The sequence below is a fragment of the Ovis aries genome, chromosome 23 (genome assembly GCF_016772045.2).
Source record: "Ovis aries strain OAR_USU_Benz2616 breed Rambouillet chromosome 23, ARS-UI_Ramb_v3.0, whole genome shotgun sequence".
NCBI lineage: Eukaryota > Metazoa > Chordata > Mammalia > Artiodactyla > Bovidae > Ovis > Ovis aries.
In genome coordinates, this window is record NC_056076.1 from 40,553,381 (window position 1) to 40,573,178 (window position 19,798).

The 19,798-nt window shown below is 45.7% G+C and overlaps 1 protein-coding gene and 1 long non-coding RNA gene across 3 annotated transcripts in view; one reads left to right on the forward strand and one right to left on the reverse strand.

Moving 5' to 3' along the window:
* LAMA1 (laminin subunit alpha 1) overlaps positions 1–6,964 on the reverse strand; it is a 124,279-nt gene extending 117,315 nt beyond the window's left edge. For both annotated transcript variants that reach the window (XM_042239145.2, XM_027961074.3), the window contains exon 1: positions 6,755–6,964. In XM_042239145.2, coding sequence (XP_042095079.1) covers positions 6,755–6,827 — 73 coding nt within the window. In that variant the 5' untranslated portion in view covers positions 6,828–6,964. The remainder of the gene's footprint in view (positions 1–6,754) is intronic.
* On the forward strand, positions 6,039–16,687 carry LOC114110481 (uncharacterized). The gene is made up of 2 exons (XR_003586742.3): positions 6,039–6,401; positions 16,208–16,687. It is a non-coding gene; the product is annotated as an uncharacterized LOC114110481 (long non-coding RNA).
* The last annotated feature ends 3,111 nt before the right edge of the window (positions 16,688–19,798 follow it).

Below are 19,798 nucleotides of genomic sequence, written 5' to 3' on the forward strand. Positions count from 1 at the left end.
CAACTATTTAAAATAGAATCCCAAAAGGCCCATCTTGAAGGCTGATTGTAAAACTCCTTCCACCTCTGGCATCCAAACAGGAACAAGGTTTCCGGCCTATTAGAAGCCCCACGTCCCTCATGTGACAGTCATCTTAACAGCCAGTGGTCATCTGCAGTGTCATAAAGAGGAACAAAGGCCACAAAATCAGGGACCTTTAAACTTACGTATTTAATTTTTGGCTGCACCTTAGGCACTACGGGGTTCCCTGGTAGCTCAGTGGTAAAGAATCTGCCTGCAATGCAGAAGGCCTGGGTTTAATCCCTGGGTCAGGGGGATCCCCTGGAGGAGGGAATGGCAACCCACTCCAGTATTCTTGCCTGGAGATTCCCACGGACAGAGGATTCTGGTGGGTACAGTCCACGGGGTGGCAAAGAGTCAGACACGACTGAGTGACTAACACTAACACACTAGGGACCTCAGTTCCCTGATCAGGCATCAAACCTGCACCCCCTGAATTGGAAGACAGAGTCTTAACCACTGGACCACCGGGAAAGTCCCCAGGGACCTTTTTAAAGGAAGAAACAAAAATGGAGAGAGACGATGTGGATAAGGAGAATACAGAAAAAAGAAAAGAAAGGAATGGAAGATGAAACCAAGGCGACCAAAAGAATGCCATCAACTGGGAGAAACAGGAAAAGTAGTCTTCGGAGCACGAAAGAATTCATGTGCTGGGCCTGAGATAACAAGATAATCACTTTTGTTGAGTAAAATCCTGCCATGACAAAGAGATTAGAAGACATTTAAATGTAGGATGTACAATAATCAGCGTCCTGGGGTGAGGTCTTCTCCTTTCTAAACGTCCTCTCTTAACTAAACAGGATCTGCTCAACTTAAGCATCTTCTTGAACATTGTAGAGTTTCCTGAGGCTCTGGCAGGAAGTTACAGAACAATGAAACAAAATGCAGGAAATCTTTCAGGGAATGGGAAAAGATGGGCACTTCCCAGAAACACTTCTGGAGCTAACTCTGACATTCCCACCAGCAAGACAGGAGGCTCTCTGGCACAAGAACTGCAGTCACACTGCCCGCTGGGCCAGATCAGACTTCAAAGATAAGTTCAGGAATGAAGAGATTCAGGCTTCAGATGGTTGAATCAAAAAAGGGGGAAAAGAAATGCACACACTCGCTGAAAATAGGATCTGATGTGTCTCCACGGCATCTTTTCCGGATTAACCTCTGAAGTAAATGCTCACCTAGGCAGAAAGCTATCTACCACGCTGGTCTGGAATCTCACTGCTCCTATTGTCTATCTTCTGCCTCCAAGCAAGACACAAAATGGGAACAAGCTGTTCCAAAGAAAGCTCTCACCATCCAGCCTTGAGAAAACAAAGACACTCGGGGGAAGGGTCTGTGCCACGAAACGGTTACTCTGGGCACTGGCTGTCACCCTCAGTATGGAGGACGTGAGATGCAGTGAACCTAGTCTGAGTGTGGCATTTTACACTGAATCAGCTCCCTGGCAGGCATGTCCCAACAGAACCCAAGTGCACGACCTTACCTAAATACTTCAATAAGGGAGTTTCCTGCCCCCCTCCCCCGATTAATTTTGAAATGTATTTATTTACTCAACTGTGCATGGATACACGTTAGTATTTTAGCAATAAAAAAAGTAAAAGAATGATTTGCAAGCATGTAAGTAGGCTACATACACCCTGCTAGAGAAACTATGGCTTATCTTGTTCACCCTAACATTTCTGAGGAATATCACTAACAACTTCAGCTAAGATCTTCGAGCAGGAGTTCTCTCTAGTTATCTCCACTTAGCTTCGTTTTCAGGGTGCAGGAAGTATTTTTAAAAATTAACTTTTCCTGTGTCTACCATAGATGTTCCAGCAATAAACCAAAGTTTTTAGAAAAATAAATGTACTATCCATAACTTCTAATAGTATTCTTCGCAGACAACCTCTCTACATCACAAATCACCTAAATTTATTTTTAAAACTTATTTATGGCTCCAGGAATAGCGCATGAAGGCTACGGTGAGCAATACTTTCAGAAGGACTGCAGTGTCAAGCAATCTATCAATGAGCTATAGTTTTTAAATCCAAAAGATCTAGGCAACAAGGCTCTAATACCTTCTGTCAAAGGCCACGTTGAAAGGGATAGTTGGAAAGTGAAAAGCTGACAGGTGTATATGTGTATTAGTGATGCATTTAGCATCCAGCAGTGGCGATACTGAAGAAACAGGAGAGAGGGAGGGCAGTGGAGGTGGAGATGGGCAGAGTGTCTCCTGTTTTGTCAGAAAATAATCCGTACCTTCTTTACACTATTAGGAAATGCTCAGGAGGAAGTAGGTTTTATGAAGTAGCTCGCTTTTAAGAGTTACATGAAAAGACATCTAAGGAAAGACATTCAAGAAATTAAAAATAGTAGTTGCCTCAAAAGTAGGTGACTTAACCTTTTTCTATACATCTTTTGGGTTTTGTTTTGTTTTGTTTTGTTTTTAATGTTGTACCATGACCATGGATTACCTATTCTAAATTATTTTTTGAAATTACTTGATTCATAAATAAAGATATTAATGTCAACGTGACTCAACAAGACAGGTGGCTAGTAACCACCAGGAACACTAGCAAAGCAATGTAAATGGCAACCCACTCCAGTATTCTTGCCTAGAAACTTCCATGGACAGAGGAGCCTGGCGGGCCAGTGTATGGGGTCACAAAGAGTCAGACATGACTGAGCAACTGAGCACACTCGCAATGGACAGACACGAAGATGGGAATAAAACAGCCCCCATCCTCAAGAAGTTCAGGTCAGGGGGTGAGACCGATCACCCAGCCACTGGCTTAGCCACCAAGATAAGGACAACAATAGCAATGAGTGGCCAGAGCACCAGCAGTCCAGGGAAGGGCATGTCATAAATACTTCAGTGATGACGGGATCAGGAAGGTTTCTGCAGGGCTTAGGCCCCAAATGGGAGGCCTGTCCAGCACTGAACATCCCATGTCACTATGAACAGGGGCACAGAGGTCCCAGGTAACGCCCCTGAGCTCTGGGCCAGTGGATCCCAGACTCCTCCTTTGGTCCCATCGGATGCTCCAATGTCATTTTTGTGTGTGCATTAATGAGGAGTTTGGGAGGCGTTAGTCCTAGCCCATAGGGTGGTGTTTCTAGAAAAATCATGATGGTGATGGTGCTGAGGAGGGAGAGCAGGGGAGGAGGGAGACCCAGTGAGGGAACCATCACAACGTTTCATGGGAGAGACAAACAGTTCCTGAGCCTCGTCAGCAGTGGAGACAAAATAACGGAGATGGATTGCACAGGTTTTCAGGAAGTCAAGTCAATAGGTCTTAGCGCCCAAGTGAAGGTGGATCCAGGCTGGGGAGGGTGCAGTGCGGGTGCCACAGGTAGACCATCGCCATGGACCACACACCTGGGCCGCTGACACACCCGACGCTGGGCCAACACTCTCCTGTGTTACTGCACCACATCAGTCCTCTCCGGCTCGCAAACCGGGAAGATTGACATCCAGAGATGCTGAGAAACTTAATCACCCTCACGGCTCATCAAAGCAACGGGGCTGGCGTTTGAATTCAAGCTGACTCCAAAACCAGACTCTAAATTTGGGACTATAGCGGGGAAGTGATATTCTATATTTGCATGTAGTCATGCCCAAAAGAGTAATAATGATGCTTAGATGGTGTTAATTGAGGGCTACCCCCAGGGTTAGGCATTGTTCTAAGCACTTTTCATTCCATTATGAACAGTCTTTCCAAGGAGGCACCATGACTACTCCCATTTACAGACAGCAAAACCGAAGCACAGGGAGGTTAAGTAACTTGCCCAAGTTCCCACAGCTCATAAAGCCAAAGAGTAAAACATCTAAAGCTTAAAGGCATATCTTGTTATTTCCCCCATAAAACCTACTGTAGATGATAATGAGTACTACAGAACTTTATGAAAGAGTTATTCTAAAACTGTAGAATTGTCTCTCAAAGATGTTTACCTTGAAATAAGTGGTCATGTAAACATGTTACGATACTGGTGATTCTAAGAGTGGCACAAAGCACCAAGGAACAGCATGTGTTTATTTCCTATCCTTGTTGCATTTGAATTCTCCATCATGCTATATTAACTACAGATGTCCGCTCTATATTTAACGTCTGGAAAAGTGGAAGAGAAAAAAGGAGTGGGCCAAAGTTTGGGATACGCAGGAGGTAGGCAGTGATGTTTTCATTACACAGACCTTGTTTTCAACTGCTAAAATTAGTTGTTGTTTTTTTTTTCTTCTTGGCCCTTACTTGGGGAATAATAGTTACAGGGAAGAAAAATGCATCTTTAAAAGCCATTCGGGCACGTGCTTTGCTGGGTAGCACATTTATGCTCAATTTGAATACTACATCCTTTATGAGAATGAAGTAAATTTCCTCTAGTCATAGAAGAGAGCTTTTCCTTTATCCTTGGAATTGGCTACTTTTACTTAGAAAAGAAAAACAGTTCAAAACAAGATCTGATGAACTAAACCGTGAAGCAACTGTAATTCCATGTAATTGCCAGCTGTGGACTTCACACAACATTATCGTTAGAAAGGTACCACCTAGCATTTTGCACTTCTAGGAATAGCTCACTTTACACAAGTTGTATCTCAAAGAAACTGCGTTATTGGGCCACAAATCATGAGGTGTACAGTAGTTCAGTGTGCGCCTGAGCGCTCAGTCGCGTCCAACTCTTTGGACCCCCATGGAGTGTAGCCTGCCAGCACCTCTGTGCATGGAATTTCCCAGGCAAGAATACTGGAGTGGGTTGCCATCCCCTCCTCCAGGGTATTCTCCCAACCCAGGGATCGAATCCTCTGTCTCCTGCATTGTCAGAGGATTCTTTACCACTGAGCCACCAGAGAAGTAACAGTAATCCAGAGAGACTGTGAAATGATAAAGGATTCTTAATAAGGGACCTCCCTGGTGGTCTAGTGGTTAAGACTTTGCCTTCCAATGCAGGGGCTGTGGGTTCCAACCCTGGTTAGGGAACTAAGATCCCACATGCCTCTTGGCCAAAAAACCAAAACATGAAACAGAAGCAATGCTGTAACAAATTCAAAAAAGACTTTAAAAATCATCCCCATTAAAAATAAGAATTCCTAATAATCTAAAAGCTAACAGATGATTGTTCTAAATATATATATGTATGAGTACCAGATAACTAGCTCACTGATGATGCTGGTCAGAATTATTTTATTATTGTATTATGAGCTAATGATACTATTTCACTGGTCATTCATGCTATATACATGGGACCCCAAATTGCATTTTAAAAAGTCAAACTCCCTCAAAGGCGCCTGTAAAGAGGGTGATGGTTGATGGGGTGGGGGTTGCAAATCTGGAAGGCAGTGTGACAGATTCAAAGGCCCTCCCGCTGTGGGTGGTTTTCCGTAGCATCTTAAAGCAGGAAAGCCCCACGGGGTCCCACTTTCTCCAAACACCATTCACAGCCGCCAAGGCCAAGTGCTGCGCCCGGAGGGGTGCGGAAAACATTCCGGGCATCTCCCTAGACCAGGACTTTCAATTCTTAGAACAATAAAGCTGAGTCCAGCTGCTCTCTCTCCAGCCTGTGGGAAACCAGGCTTTTCACTGTCAGCAATGCGAGAGAAAGGCGTTCAGCTTGCAGAGTCGCAGCCCGCTCTCCCGCAAGGCCGGCCCCTTTCTTTGCAGGCTAACTATGCAAATTCCCTGCATCCCTGCCCGGCCGCGCGCGGACAGGACGCGCAGCCATTCAAAGCCCGGTCGCCCGCTCCGGTCCAGCGCGTCGCCTGCGAATGCGCCCGGGAAAGGGACGGTCCCTTGGCTGCAGGGCGCACAGCTGGGCACGAGGCCAAACACGCATCTTTCCCACGCGGGTGCTGTGCGCTCCGCCTCCCTACTTTTGACCTGTTCCTTCCTGCGTTTTGAATAACACGTGTATCTTTGGGAGTGTGCCGGGGGTCACGGGTTGCATGCATAGACGTTTTCAAGAAATATTCGTGACCTCCTAGCCAACAAGCGGCGCCCTGAAGCCTTAGTCTCTGGGGAGAGCGGGGCACGAGTGTCCGCAAAAAGGGGAGGAGGGCTTCTCGTCCTCCCGAGCAGTGACAGACGCTTTGAAAGTTGGCCGCGGATTTCTGTTCTTGGCCAACCCTGCCCAGCGAGGTTGCCAGGCATCCAAGCCCGCGCTCCCTCACCCCTAAGTGGCCGCAGTCTACTCTGGGCGCGGAACGGCCGGTTCGGCCACCTCGGGGCCTGCACCCAGCGTGGCTGGGGGGCGCCTGCAGCAATCTCCAAGCCTGCGCCTCCCCGTGCGCTTCCCGCGCGCCCACCCTCCATGAGTGGCCCGGGGACCCCCCTTTGCCGGGCCTCGGACCACTGGCTTTCTGTCGCCAGACGGTAAGCGTGCTCCGCGGACGCTTTTCCCATTCATTCCCCGCCCTCCTGCCCACAGCAGCCCGGACAGGCAGCCAGGCCCGCGTGGCTCTCCACTGGGGCCCCCGGGTCGCCAAGGCAGACCCGCGGACTCAGAGCCCGAGGCGCCGAGGAGGGGGCCGCATCTGTCTGGAGTGCGCCCCCACCCCTTTCCCGCCTGCCCGGCGACCTTTCCAGGGGCCGCGCTGGAGACCCACGTATCGGATCCCCGGCCAGGGTTGAAGGCGGATGCGCGCACCGACCTCGGCGCGGCCAGGCGTGGGGCTTTGTCCCGCAGCCCCCCGCCGCCTGGGGACCCAGACGCGACCCGGGCTCACCTCTCTGCTGGCCCTGCGCGGAGACCCAGAGCAGCGAGGCCAGGAGCGCCAGCCCCGCGCCGCCTTCACGCATCTCGCCGCCGCGCTCGGGTAGGTCCGGGGTGAAAGCGGCGACCGCGCGCGGGGACTCAGCCGAGGGCGAGACTGCGCTGCCCGCCGGCCCCTCGGACACACCCCCGCCGACCTCCGCGGCGCCCGGCCCCGCCCACCGCCCGCAGCCCGCGCGGGAGACCCTCCCCCTCCCTGGAGACCCCTCCCAGCGGAGACCTCCCCCGATCCGAGACCCCTCCCCCCGAGACCCCTCCGCACATAGATTCTCTCTCCCTAAAGGCTCCCCCCGCCGCCATAGGTCCCCTCTCTCGCACGAGGGGGAACAGCCTGAGCCATCCCCAACTCGGGGGTGAGGGTCGCCCCTCCGCCGCGGGCTCCGAGTTGGGGGGGCAGACGGAGAAAGTGACTGGAGGAGGAGCGGGGGTAGGGGCAGATCTGCCGGCCTGGGCGGTAGATTCCGAGAAAGTATTCACCCTGCTGACCCTTACCGCCCCGCGGGGGCTGTGCGGCCGAGCCCGGAGCCGGGACCCCTGAGCAGCCGCCACGGAGACCGCCGCACGCGGGGCTGGGGGTCGGGCTAGCCCCCAGGATGGGACCCCTGGCTCACCGACCCGCATCTCTGGCCCCCAGGGGGTGGCCTGGGCCTCCCAGGAAGGGACTGGAGCTCGTAACTACCAGCTTACCCCCTCTGCTGTTGGCAGAGGGTTTTGGGAAGCCTTTTCTAAAAAGGAGTAGTAATTCGCTTCCCACTTTGTCTAAGACAAGAAAGGTCGCTTGGATTTCATTATTATCATTATTATCATTCGCATACCCTTACAGCTCGAGAAGATCTTATGGGGGAGCGGGGAGAAGGGAGTCAGTCTTAATAGGATATCTCAACCGCTTTGTTCTTTTTTAAAAAATACATCTGGTCCCTGCTAAAGAATTTTTAATTTCCTCTGATTTTTTTTTCTATTGAAAGTATTCATAACACTTTGTAGATCTTGCTTTCTCACAATGTAAACAGGTGACATAAAGTAAGTAACTTATTAAGGTCCAGGCTCTCATAAATGTCTTTTTTCTTTTTTTGCCTGATAGGGAGATAGTTATATTTCAGTTGTGCCAATCAATGTGACAATCTTACCAATTCTAGTTTTTCTCAAGACATTTCCTTCAACGTTTAATGAATAAAATATCATTATAATATTAGCAGTTATTATTACTTTTAAATACAGAACAAGAGGGTAGAATTTGGCCCTTTATAAAGGATGCAATATAGTTGTATGAGAAGGTAGTCATCACAGTACTAAATTTAAAACAGAGATTCTTAACTATTAAAGCAATGAAGTAGTAAAGTATTAAGTATTTAAGTAACAAATCAGTGATTAAGTTCAGTGTTTAGCAACTGATCAAGTATTAAGCATTTGATATTAAAAGATAGAATTATAAGTATTTCTGCACCAAAATAACTTTGCATGCACATTGTACATGGGCGGACACATCTTTTTGAGTCTTAAGAGCATCCATGCTGATTAGCTGTTGTGATCTTCCCAATTCTGAAAGGCAGCAGTTAGTTAACCCTGTGTGAAGAGGTGAGGAAATGAATTCAGGAGGTTAAGGTCTCAATGACAGCAAATGTCTGGTGTGGAGCCAGCCTCAGAGCTGATTTCTGGTCCAGAGTTCTCTGATTCCTGCCCTGAGACCCTGGAAGATGAACTGAAAGGCAACAGCAGAGTCACATCTGTACCCCCATATCCTGGGTACCTAGAAGTTCTGTCTGGACTTCAGACAGGGAACTACAGACAGGGAACTCAGGCTCTTGATTTAGAGAAACAAAGGGTCAGCACATTGAGGAGTGAATAGGAAGTGTTCAAAGTCACCAAGTTGGCCCAATTTGTCCCTGCTCAAAATTAAGCAGAAAGATTTCAGTGAAAGAAGAATTTCAGAAGCCACTGTAATGAACAAGCTTGGGTAAGTCTGAATAGAAAAAATGTCACAATTCCCCTTCACTACCAGTTTTGCCATTCTTCAGCAAGCTTCAGTTCAGTTCAGTTGCTCAGTCAAGTCCAACTCTTTGCGACACCATGGACTGCAGCGCTCCAGTCTTCCCTGTTCATCACCAACTCCCAGAGCTTGCTCAAAGTCATGTCCATCGAGTCAGTGATGCCATCCAACCATCTCATCCTCTATCCTCCTCCTCTTCTCCTGCCCTCAATCTTTCCCAGCATCAGCGTCTTTCCTAGTTCTTCTCATCGAGTGGCCAAAGTGTTGGAGTTTCAGCTTTAGCATCAGTCCTTCCAACGAATATTCAGGACTGATTTCCTTTAGGATGGACAGGTTTGATCTCCTTGCAGTCCAAGGGACTCTCAAGAGTCTCCTCCAACACCACAGTTCAAAAGCATCAATTCTTCAGCGCTCAGCTTTCTTCACAGTCCAACTCTCACATCCATACACGACTACTGGAAAAACCATAGCTTTGACTAGATGGACCTTTGTTGGCAAAGTAATGTCTGCTTTTTAATATGCTGTCTAGTTTGGTTGTAGCTTTTCTTCCAAGGAGCAAGTGTCTTTTAATTTCATAGCTGCAATACCATCTGCAGTGATCTTGGAGCCCCAAAAAAGCAAAGTCTGTCACTGTTTCCATTGTTTCCCCATCTATTTGCCATGAAGTGATGGGACCAGATGCCATGATCTTCGTTTTCTGAATGTTGAGTTTTAAGCCAACTTTTTCACTCTCCTCTTTCACTTTCATCAAGAGGTTCTTTAGCCTCTTTAGCCACTTTCATCAAGAGGCTCAGCAGGCTTGGAAATATCTAAATTAGCTACAGCACCATGGAAGGTCAAGGGTGGCCTGTTCAAGGTGAAAATGATGTAAGAATGTTCATGGTTTGTGAGAAAGCAGAAATTCAGCTCAACAAGGCACACAAAGATGCTGCCTCCAATGTCACCTGTAAAAAATGAGCAACGAAAATGCCTAAATGCTAAGCAAGAGTTAATTGGTTAATAATTTATAGTAAATGACATGAAAAGCTGTTCAGTTCAGTTCAGTCGCTCAGTCATGTCCAGCTCTTTGCGACCCCATGAATCTCAGCACGCCAGGCCTCCCTGTCCATCACCAACTCCTAGAGTTCACTCAGACTCACGTCCATCGAGTCAGTGATGCCATCCAGCCATCTCATCCTCTGTTGTCCCTTCTCCTCCTGCCCCCAATCCCTCCCAGCATCAGAGTCTTTTCCACTGAGTCAACTCTTAGCATGAGGTGGCCAAAGTACTGGAGTTTCAGCTTCAGCGTCATTCCCTCCGAAGAAATCCCAGGGCTGATCTCCTTCAGAATGGACTGGTTGGATCTCCTTGCAGTCCAAGGGACTCTCAAGAGTTTTCTCCAGCACCACAGTTCAAAGGCATCAATTCTTTGGTGCTCAGCTTTCTTCACAGTCCAACTCTCACATCCATACATGACCACTGGAAAAATCATAGCCTCGACTAGACAGACCTTTGTTGGCAAAGTAATGTCTCTGCTTTTGAATATGCTATCTATGTTGGTCATAACTTTTCTTCCAAGGAGTAAGCGTCTTTTAATTTCATGGCTGCAGTCACCGAGCTGTTAGGTACCCATTTTTAAAGTATGAGACTTAGAAGTTACCAAAAAACACTGAAAGTAATAAAAGCAAAATTCCAGTTAATATGGGAGTCCTGGTTGTAATTATATAAAATAAACACAGGTATAAACAAGATACTAGAACCAGGATGCAGAAGAAAATAGTTGTGTTCAGCTGATAAGAGTGAAAGGGGTGGTGGTGGGGGCTGTTGTTCATATGATAGAGAACTTGGGCCAGCCTCATAGATGGCTCCCATTCTTCCCCCTCATTTTCTAGAAATGATATCTTGGGCACATTTCCTCATCTGCAACATAGAAATAATAATAGTTCCAACTTCATGCATTCAACAAATATTTTTTTAGTCCCTGTTAGGTATCAAGTTCTATGGCTTCTCCTTTAAACAAGACAGGTTTTCATCTCTGTGGAACATTGTCTGGCAGTTAAGGCAGGAAAAAATGTAAGCTAAAATTATAAATTTAATTAAAGGGCCACTGAGATAAGGAATTCGAGAACAAGCCCTGGTCTGGCAGTTTGGGAAGGTTTTGCTGAGAAAACTTATTCATAAGGATTCAATGAGCCAATGTCTGTCAGTCACCAGCACTCTGCCTAGCTTATGGTAAATGCTCAAGAAAGATGAATTATTATTTCAATTTTTCTATAATATGACTATATTTTTCAATTAAAAGAAGAGAAAACCCAGCTTGATTATGAACATTTTCAGAAACAAGAGTTCAGGCAGAGAGGGATGGGCCAGATCAGAGCTTTCAAAACCACTTGAGGGATCATGTTAAAATACTGATTCCAGTGCAGTAGGGCTGTGGTTGGAGGCTGAATTTCTGTACCTCTAACAAGCTCCTAGGTGATGCTCATGCTGCTGGTAGGCAGAGTGCACCTTGAACAGAAGTTCCTGGCTTGCTTGTCCTTGATCTTGCCTGCACATTGGAATCGATGGAGAAGTTTGAAAAGATACTATTGTTGGTTTCTATCCCCCGAGATTCAGATTCAGTTGGTATGGGGAGGAGTCTGGACATTAAGATATTTTAAGGCTCTCCAAGTGAGCCCAACATGCAACAACATTTGAGACACCCTGGGCTAGACTGAATGGCTAGAGAAGATGATCTGGGTCTAATGGCTGGGCATGGTGCAGGAGCCAGTCTCAGAAAAGTATGATCACAGAAGAAGCATAGCCTGGCAGATGTTTTCCTGTGAGGACAGACAGCCATGTGGCAGGAACCCAGCCAGTGAGGCCCAGAGCATGGGCCAGGACCATTTTTCTGGAGGTTGGGGTAAGCAAGACTGTCCTTTAGTTCTAAAGGGATTGAGATCCCAGGCAGGGACTGGGACACAGAAACATCATGCCAGCATCCGGGCACCAAGCTGGAGTATAAAGTGGAGGATGTGATTGCCAGGAAAGAGGTAAGAGGTTGGTCACTAAAATAGGGTTAGGGTGTCAGAGTCTGGGCCAGGACAAAGCTAAAGAGGCCGAGTATAAACTAAGTTGCTTAAAGCCCCATGGCGGAAATAAGGTGATTAGGAGACTAAGCCTTCAGCAAGAGTGAGGGATGGATGGTCCAGTAGACGGAGTAGGCAGATTAGGGATGGAGGCAGAATATTGTCACCCCAGAGATGTTGGAGAAGACTCTTAAGAGTCCCTTGGACTGCAAAGAGATCAAACCAGTAAATCCTAAAGGAAATCAACCCTGAATATTCATTGGAAGGACTGATGCTGAAGCTGAATACTTTGCCACCTGATGCAAAGAGCCAACTCATTGGAAAAGATCCTGATGATGGAAAAGATTGAGGGCAGGAAAAGAAGGGGGCAGCAGAGGATGAGATGGTTGAAAGTGAGGATTTTACGATAACTTTATTTATTCATTCATAGCCCCAAACTGGAACCAAGCCACATGTCCATCACCAGAAGAATGGATTTTAAAATATCGAATATTTTGGGACTTCCCTGGCAGACCAGTGATGAAGGCTTCGCCTGTACCAATGCAGGGGGTACAAATTCGATCCCTGGTCAGGAAGTTAAGATCCCACACATCTCTTGGCCAAAATACCAAAACATAAAACAGAAGCAATATTTCAACAATTCAATAAAGACTTTTTAAAAATTCAAATAAAATGTTAGATGGAATGTTTGCAAATGTTTGCAATGGAATAAACTTGGCAATAAGACAGAATGAACCACTGACTCACACAGCATGAATGAATTTGAAAAATGTTCAAGCTGGTTTTAGAAAAGGCAGAGGAACCAGAGATCAAATTGCCAACATCTGCTGGATCATCGAAAAAGCAAGAGAGTTCCAAAAAAAACATCTTATTTCTGCTTTATTGACTATGCCAAAGCCTTTGACTGTGTGAATCACAATAAACTGTGGAAAATTCTTCAAGACCTGGGAATACCAGACCACCTGACCTACCCTTTGAGAAACCTGTATGCAGGTCAGGAGGCAACAGTTAGAACTGGATATGGAACAACAGACTGGTTCCAAATGGGAAAAGGAGTACATCAAGGCTGTATATTTTCACCCTGCTTATTTAACTTCTGTGCAGAGTACATCATGAGAAATGCTGGACTGGAGGAAGCACAAGCTGGAATCAAGATTGCCGGGAGAAATATCAATCACCTCAGATATACAGATGACACCACTCTTATGGCAGAAAGTGAAGAACTAAAGAGCCTCTTGATGAAAGTGAAAGAGGAGAGTGAAAAAATTGGCTTAAAGCTCAGCATTCAGAAAACATAGGATCATGGCATCCAGTCCCATCACTTCATGGCAAATAGATGGGGAAACAGTGGAAACAGTGGCTGACTTTATTTTTGAAATCAGTGACCAAAATCACTGCAGATGGTGATTGCAGCCATGAAATTAAAAGATGCTTACTCCTTGGAAGGAAAGTTATGACCAACCTAGATAGCATATTCAAAAGCAGAGATATTACTTTGTCAACAAAGGTGTATCTAGTCAAAGCAATGGTTTTACCAGTGGTCATGTATGGATGTGAGTGTTGGACTATAAAAAGGCTGAGTGCTGAAGAATTGATGCTTTTAAACTGTGGTGTTGCAGAAGACTCTCTAGAGTCCCTTGGACTGCAAGGAGATCCAACCAGTCCATCCTAAAGGAGTTCAGTTCTGGGTGTTTATTGGTAGGACTGATGTTGAAGCTGAAACTCCAATACTTTGGTCACCTGATGCAAAGACCCTGATGCTGGGAAAGATTGAAGGCAGGAGGAGAAGGGGACGACAGAGGATGAGATGGTTGGATGACATCACCAACTCAAAGGACATGGGTTTGGGTGGACTCCGGGAGTTAGTGATGGACAGGGAGGCCTGGCCCTGCTGCAGTTCATGGGGTCGTAAAGAGTCGGACAGGACTGAGGGACTGAACTGAACTGATACTAAGTGAAAGAAGCCAGACACAAAAGAGTCAATTTCTGTGACGTTTATCAACAGACAGAACTAATCAAAGGAAAACAGTAGTTGCCTATGAAGAGAGTGAAGATTGACTGGAAAAAGAAAAAAAGGAGTCTGTGGTCATAGAAATGTTCTGTATCCTGATTGGCATGTTGGTTTTATGGCTACAAACCTCTACCAAAATTCATTCTGTTATACAGATTTAGGACCCATGCATTTCTCTGTATAAATAAGGATCTGGGGATGAGGCAATTTTTGTCAATTTTTCTGGCTGAGCCCAGAGTAGTCCCAGAAGTCCTTGTGAGTGAAATAGCGGGGACAAGGGAGTCAGAGAAATTCAGTGTGACAGAAACCCACTCTGTCAAAGACGACTTTGAAAGACAGGGGAATGGGACCATGAGTCCAGGAATTCGAGAGGCTTCGAGAGGCTGGAATACTTTCTAGAGGCTCCAAATCTTTGGACACCTGATGCGAAGGGCTGACTCACTAGAAAAGACCCTGATGCTGGGAAAGATTGAAGGCAAAATGAGAAGGGGACGACAGAGGATGAGGTGGTTTGATAGCATCACTGGCTCAATGGACGCGAGTTTGGGCAAACTTCGGGTGAAGGACAGTGCTTTAATGGTTTCTTAAAACACTTATAGTGTTTTAAATTTGCAAATCTGAGTTTTTAAATCATGACTTAAAAAATACATTTAAAAAGACTTTCACAGCAATCTCATACACAAAAAATCATGGTTAAAAAAAAATACAGGAACAGATTACAGTTCCCACATTTACTTGACTGAGTGAGCTTTGGGAAATTATTTAAGTTTCTTGACCTCTGTCTCCTCATCTGTAAAGTGGGGACACATAGAAGACCTACGTCAAAAGATGAGAAGCAAGATTCTTAGCATAGTGCCCAGTATCAAGTAAGTATCCAATAACTATTTTCTTCAATGACTGTGTTCATCACCATCGTCAGAAGATTAGGAAGCAATGTTGCACAGCTGTTGTCATGAAGATGGGCCAGTTTGTCAGCACAGGTTTATAAAAGGCTGTTGGACACACGTGAAGAGATAAACCATTATTTATCTTCTTATTTACATGGAAGACGCAGAGATGACTCCGAGGGGAAAGGCAAGCTAGAAGAAAATATCTTCCTGAAAACCAAGTAGTAGAAAGAGGTTAATGGAAAATAGTGACCAGTATAGCAAAACCCAAAGAGAATCTGTTTTTCAAAAAATTTGGCAGAGAATTGGTCATTAAAGAACTTTTCAAGTATCTTTTTTCTCTCACAGAGGAAGAGGAAGCCAAATTGGTGTGGGGGGGTGTCTGGGAGACAGCTGTTCACAAGGACATGTAAACAACATTTGTCCCCCAGACTCTGCAGGGTGTCTCTGCCTGCTGGATATTTGTAACAACAAAACCTCCAACAGGAAAGTTAGATTTGGAAATCAAGGTTAGCAGCACACGTGACTTGGTAAAGCTGGACACAAATTATCTGAAAATTAGGAAATAGAGGTCTGTTTCTTTTAAAATTTATTGTATTGAAGTATAGCTGATTTACAGTGTTGTGTTAATTTCTGCTATACAGCACAGTGACTCAGTTATACATGTAGAAATATTCTTTTTCATATTCTTTTCCCTTATGTTTTATCACAGAATATTGAGTATTGTTCCCTGTCCTGCACAGTAAGAGTTTGTTTATCCATCCTGTATGCAGTAATTTTCATCAGGAAGCGGTGTTTATGAAGATACTCGTCATGTGTCATTTTCATCTGCCCTAGTTTGGGAGAAGATGCTTATTAACCATCACTCTTATGTTGCTTCCTTCTGTTTTTATGAAGTTCTCCTCCTGTTCACTCCACGTGGATGCAGATATTCTTCAATATTCTGCACTTTCCATTCCCAGAGCCTTTCTTTTCTCCTTGTTTACCCCCAGATCCTCATCTTTGCTTATTTTGTCACAACCCCTATGTACCTTTCATCAGGAAGCCAGGGGATAGTCAAATGACTTAGACATCTTGCAGTGATTTGGCAGCAGAGACGATCTTCAAATTTTAGGAAGATGCTGATACTAAGAAATAGGATTTGTGGCTGAAACAGACAGTATCCTTCCATTAAAAGATCCTTTATAGGATTCAGGAAGTAGTTAATTCTGGTCATTGTAGTAGTTAATTCAATGCCGTATACTGGACAGTCAGAAGATCTAAAATTAGAATTGTGTTTCTGGACAACATGAGCTATTTGACTCTGAGCCTTGGTGTTTCTTCTCTGTAAAATCTGGAAAACAATATAGACCACTAGACATAATTACTACCTATAGTGACAGCAATAGTAATAACAGCTCCCAGGTGTTAAAGAACCTTGAAAGGAGACATTACATCTGTGTTCCCAGGTGTTCTGCTTCAATTTCTGTTCTAGGACTGCATCATGGCCGCTGAACAAGACTGGAGAACTACACCGACCAGGATCTCTTTAGCCCATGCCCGAAGTCATTAAAGCTGACCTTCAGAATTGCCCAGCAATCTCAGGACCTGCTGGAAACTGTTCGCATCCCACTGACTGATCCCATCTTTTCAGGGCTCAGCTGCATTTCCCTCCAGCTAGGATGCCCATCATCCCTTCCTTTTTCCTCTCGTTGAACTCCTAGCCATCCCTCAAGACCCAACTCAAACATCCCCTCCTGCAGGTAGCCTTCTGTGATTGCTTCAACTCTCGCAGACTGCTTGCTCCTTTGTGCCACAAATGTACCTTGTAATGCAATCTCCATTTTAATGGATCTGTGAATTTTATTAACTTATTTTTCACATTAAACAACGAATTCTTGCCCCTCTTGTTTTATTTTGTCTTAACACTTTCCATAGTGTCTGAAATTAAACAAATACTTGTTGAAAATGACAATGATGTTGATGCATTCAACACTATGTAATAATACTGGTGCAGTTGCTGCATTATTCTGACATGTCATATAAATCATCTCAAAGTTTTCTAAACATCCCCAGGTGGCAAAAGGCAATGTGAGCAACTAGGGCTAAAAAAGCGCTCAGTTACAAGCAATGCAAGCTGACTCTGGCCACCTTAAAGAGGACAAGGTAATTGGGGAGATATTTGTGGGGTGGGAAGAGTGGGGGTCACAGAATCCATAGGAACCTGGAGGACAAGGCTTGGAGGATGTGTGGGAACCTAGAGAACTCCAGATGCTTGGCCACAGGCCCAAGGTCAAGACCACCGACCTGAACAGAACAGCTGACACCAACTACAGCACTAGAGGTGTCTGACCTTCAGCTGCTCGCTCCATCTTTTTCACCAGCTCATCTTCCAAAACCTGGGGAACCAATCATGAACTGAGCTTACATCCTGTGTCCAAGGTCATGGTGGAAGAGGCATGGACCTTTTCCTTAGGAGTTCTGAATGATGAGAAACAGAAGACAAATGAGCGAGATGGAGAATTCCTCCTGCTTCTCTCTACCAGTCCCTGCAGGAGGCCCCGGGATCCTCTTCTCTGCTAGGATAAGCCTGGCATTCAGATGCCTTCCAAGCCCCCCACCCGACCCCCATGAGCTCCTCTGGTTCATCCAGAGCAGAATCAGCATTTCATGCCTTACTCTTCTATGTCACATCTCCCCCTTCTCTCTGCATTCTCCTCTTCTCTGTTGCCATGGATTTCACCTCTCAAATAGAGCATCAGCGTTTTAATCTTTGCCTCCCCATCTGTGCCTGAGATGCTAGCTCAGAACACTTGGAGAGAAGTGGGAAGTCAGTTTGGTTGCTGCATTGAGTCCACAGTGTGTAGGAAGAAACCCAGGTGAGGAATTTGATCTTGAAGCAGAAGTGATGAGAAAGAATTATAGATTCTTAATCAGAGAAACAAGAGTAAAGTCCTACTTAGGAAAATCCATCTTCTGGCAGTAAACAGAAAGAGTGGAATCAAGAGAAATGGAAGACAAGTGACTGGGTTGAGGGGAAGAGGGGGGCGAGGTGGGGAGGACAGAGCAGAGAGGAGGGCAGTGGGAATGCAGAAGAAAGAGGATGAAACGAGATTTCAAAAGAAGGAACATGACTGAGTAACTAATTGGATACAGATGATCAAGGAAATTGGAGATTTAAATTTTTCTTTCTGAAAATGCGAAAAAAAAAATTGGTTAGATGGGAAGGTGAGCCACTGGGAGAGGAAGTCACAAGTCCAGTTGTTTGTTGTAACTGTGATGTTACGAGATAGTCTGAGGGAGATGTTAGAAACACAGCTGGAAATTTGAGATAGAGTTCCATTCTCTCTGTGTGATGGTGACACCATGGACAGAAGCAAACTCAGGAAGTGGGATGCTCAGAGAGAAAGGTCATGAGGAGCTCAGGTGAGAACAAGGCAAAGCAGAGCTCCTGGCAGATGGCCGAAGACTTCCGTGGAGAGAAGGTGCAGAATTCATCCATGGGAGGCAAGAGCTGGGAGAAAGGAGATTCGAGGAAGAAGTGAAGACTGAGGATGAACTAGTGGCTTTGGTGAGTGGTCCAGGAAGCTGTAGGGAAGATGAGTGACACCCACTTTACTGAACCTTTACGGTGCCTGCTGCTTAACCCTCATGTGCAAAGTCAGTATTATGTCCAGTTCAAGGGTAAAACACTAACAGGCTCAGAGAGGTTAGCCAACTTGCTCCAAGTCACACAGCTAAAATGCATGTTGTTGTTCAGTCTTTAAGTCGTGTCCGACTTTTTGTGATAGGTCAGGCTTCCCTGTCCTTCACCATCTCCCGGAGTTTGCTCAAACTCATGTCCATTGAGTCGTAATGCCATCCAACCATCTCATCCTCTGTCGTCCCCTTCTCCTGCCTTCAGTCTTTAAAATGTATATCAGTTTGTTTTTGCTATGGCCACAAATCACCCCCCAACATAATGGCTTAGGGCCATAATCATGTATTTTTCCTCCGGGCAATCATGTGGTTTGGTCAGCTCAGTGGGGCCCTTTCCCTGTTGGTCTTTGCTGGGGGTGTTCTCAAGCCTGCCATCAACTCCAGGGTAAGGAAATAGTGGTTTGGGGGTGCCGTGGTTGAGATGCATGAAGCTAACCCACAGCAGATCAGTACGGTCCTAGGATGTTAATAGATACGGTGACTTAGAAATTAACACACTTAGAATAAATAAGATTAGAATGAGAACAGCATACCCAAAGTAAAAGAGCGAATCTAACATGTGGCAGAGAGCAGTTGCCGACAGCACATAGTAGTAACAACCATGATTAGAGCCGATGGCATTACTGAGTTCGCAGTGGGCCAGCGGCTGACCCCAAGGGCTTTTGTGCATGATCTCATTTAATCCCCACAACAACCCCATCAGGCACGGCTGTTAGCTTATCTTCCAGTGAGGAAACAGGCACAAAATGCCTGGGCGGCTTAACCCAGATGGATCCAGGCAGAGGGGTCGGGAGTTTGGAATGTAGAAGATAGGTTTCATTGTGTAATTTCAGTCCCAGTGTATATTTCTTAGAATAGTGAATTCCAGAACATGAGCCAGTTGCATGCTGATTAACACAAAGAAAAAAGTTCTAAAGGTAAGGAGGGTGAAACTGGGAGTCGAGGATGCTGAAGTTCTTGGACTTGGCTGTTGTAGTCAGTAAGAATAATGATGGATAATAAGGCAAAAAAAAAATGGGGGAAAAAAAGAATACAAACCATGTCCTGAATGCTCCAGGAAAATACAGGATGTGAAAAGTTTATGCAATACTGTGAAAGAGAAAAATTGACAAACACAGGGAAAGCCATATCGTCAGGCTAAGCCAGGTTGTATGGTAGTAGCAATACACAAACTCCTGAACCTCAGAGGAGAAAACGACCAAGGTGTCTTTCCTGCCTGATGATGGTGGGCTGGCAGTGGGCTGTTCCCTCTCGGAACTCAAGGGTCCAAGCTGACCGAGGCCTCGTTTCAACACCTGCTTCCACGATCATGGAGGCTGCAAAAGAGCTAAGTCACAGGCCAGGGCTTGGGTCACTGTGTTGTATCAGCCTCAGTGGAATCTTCGCC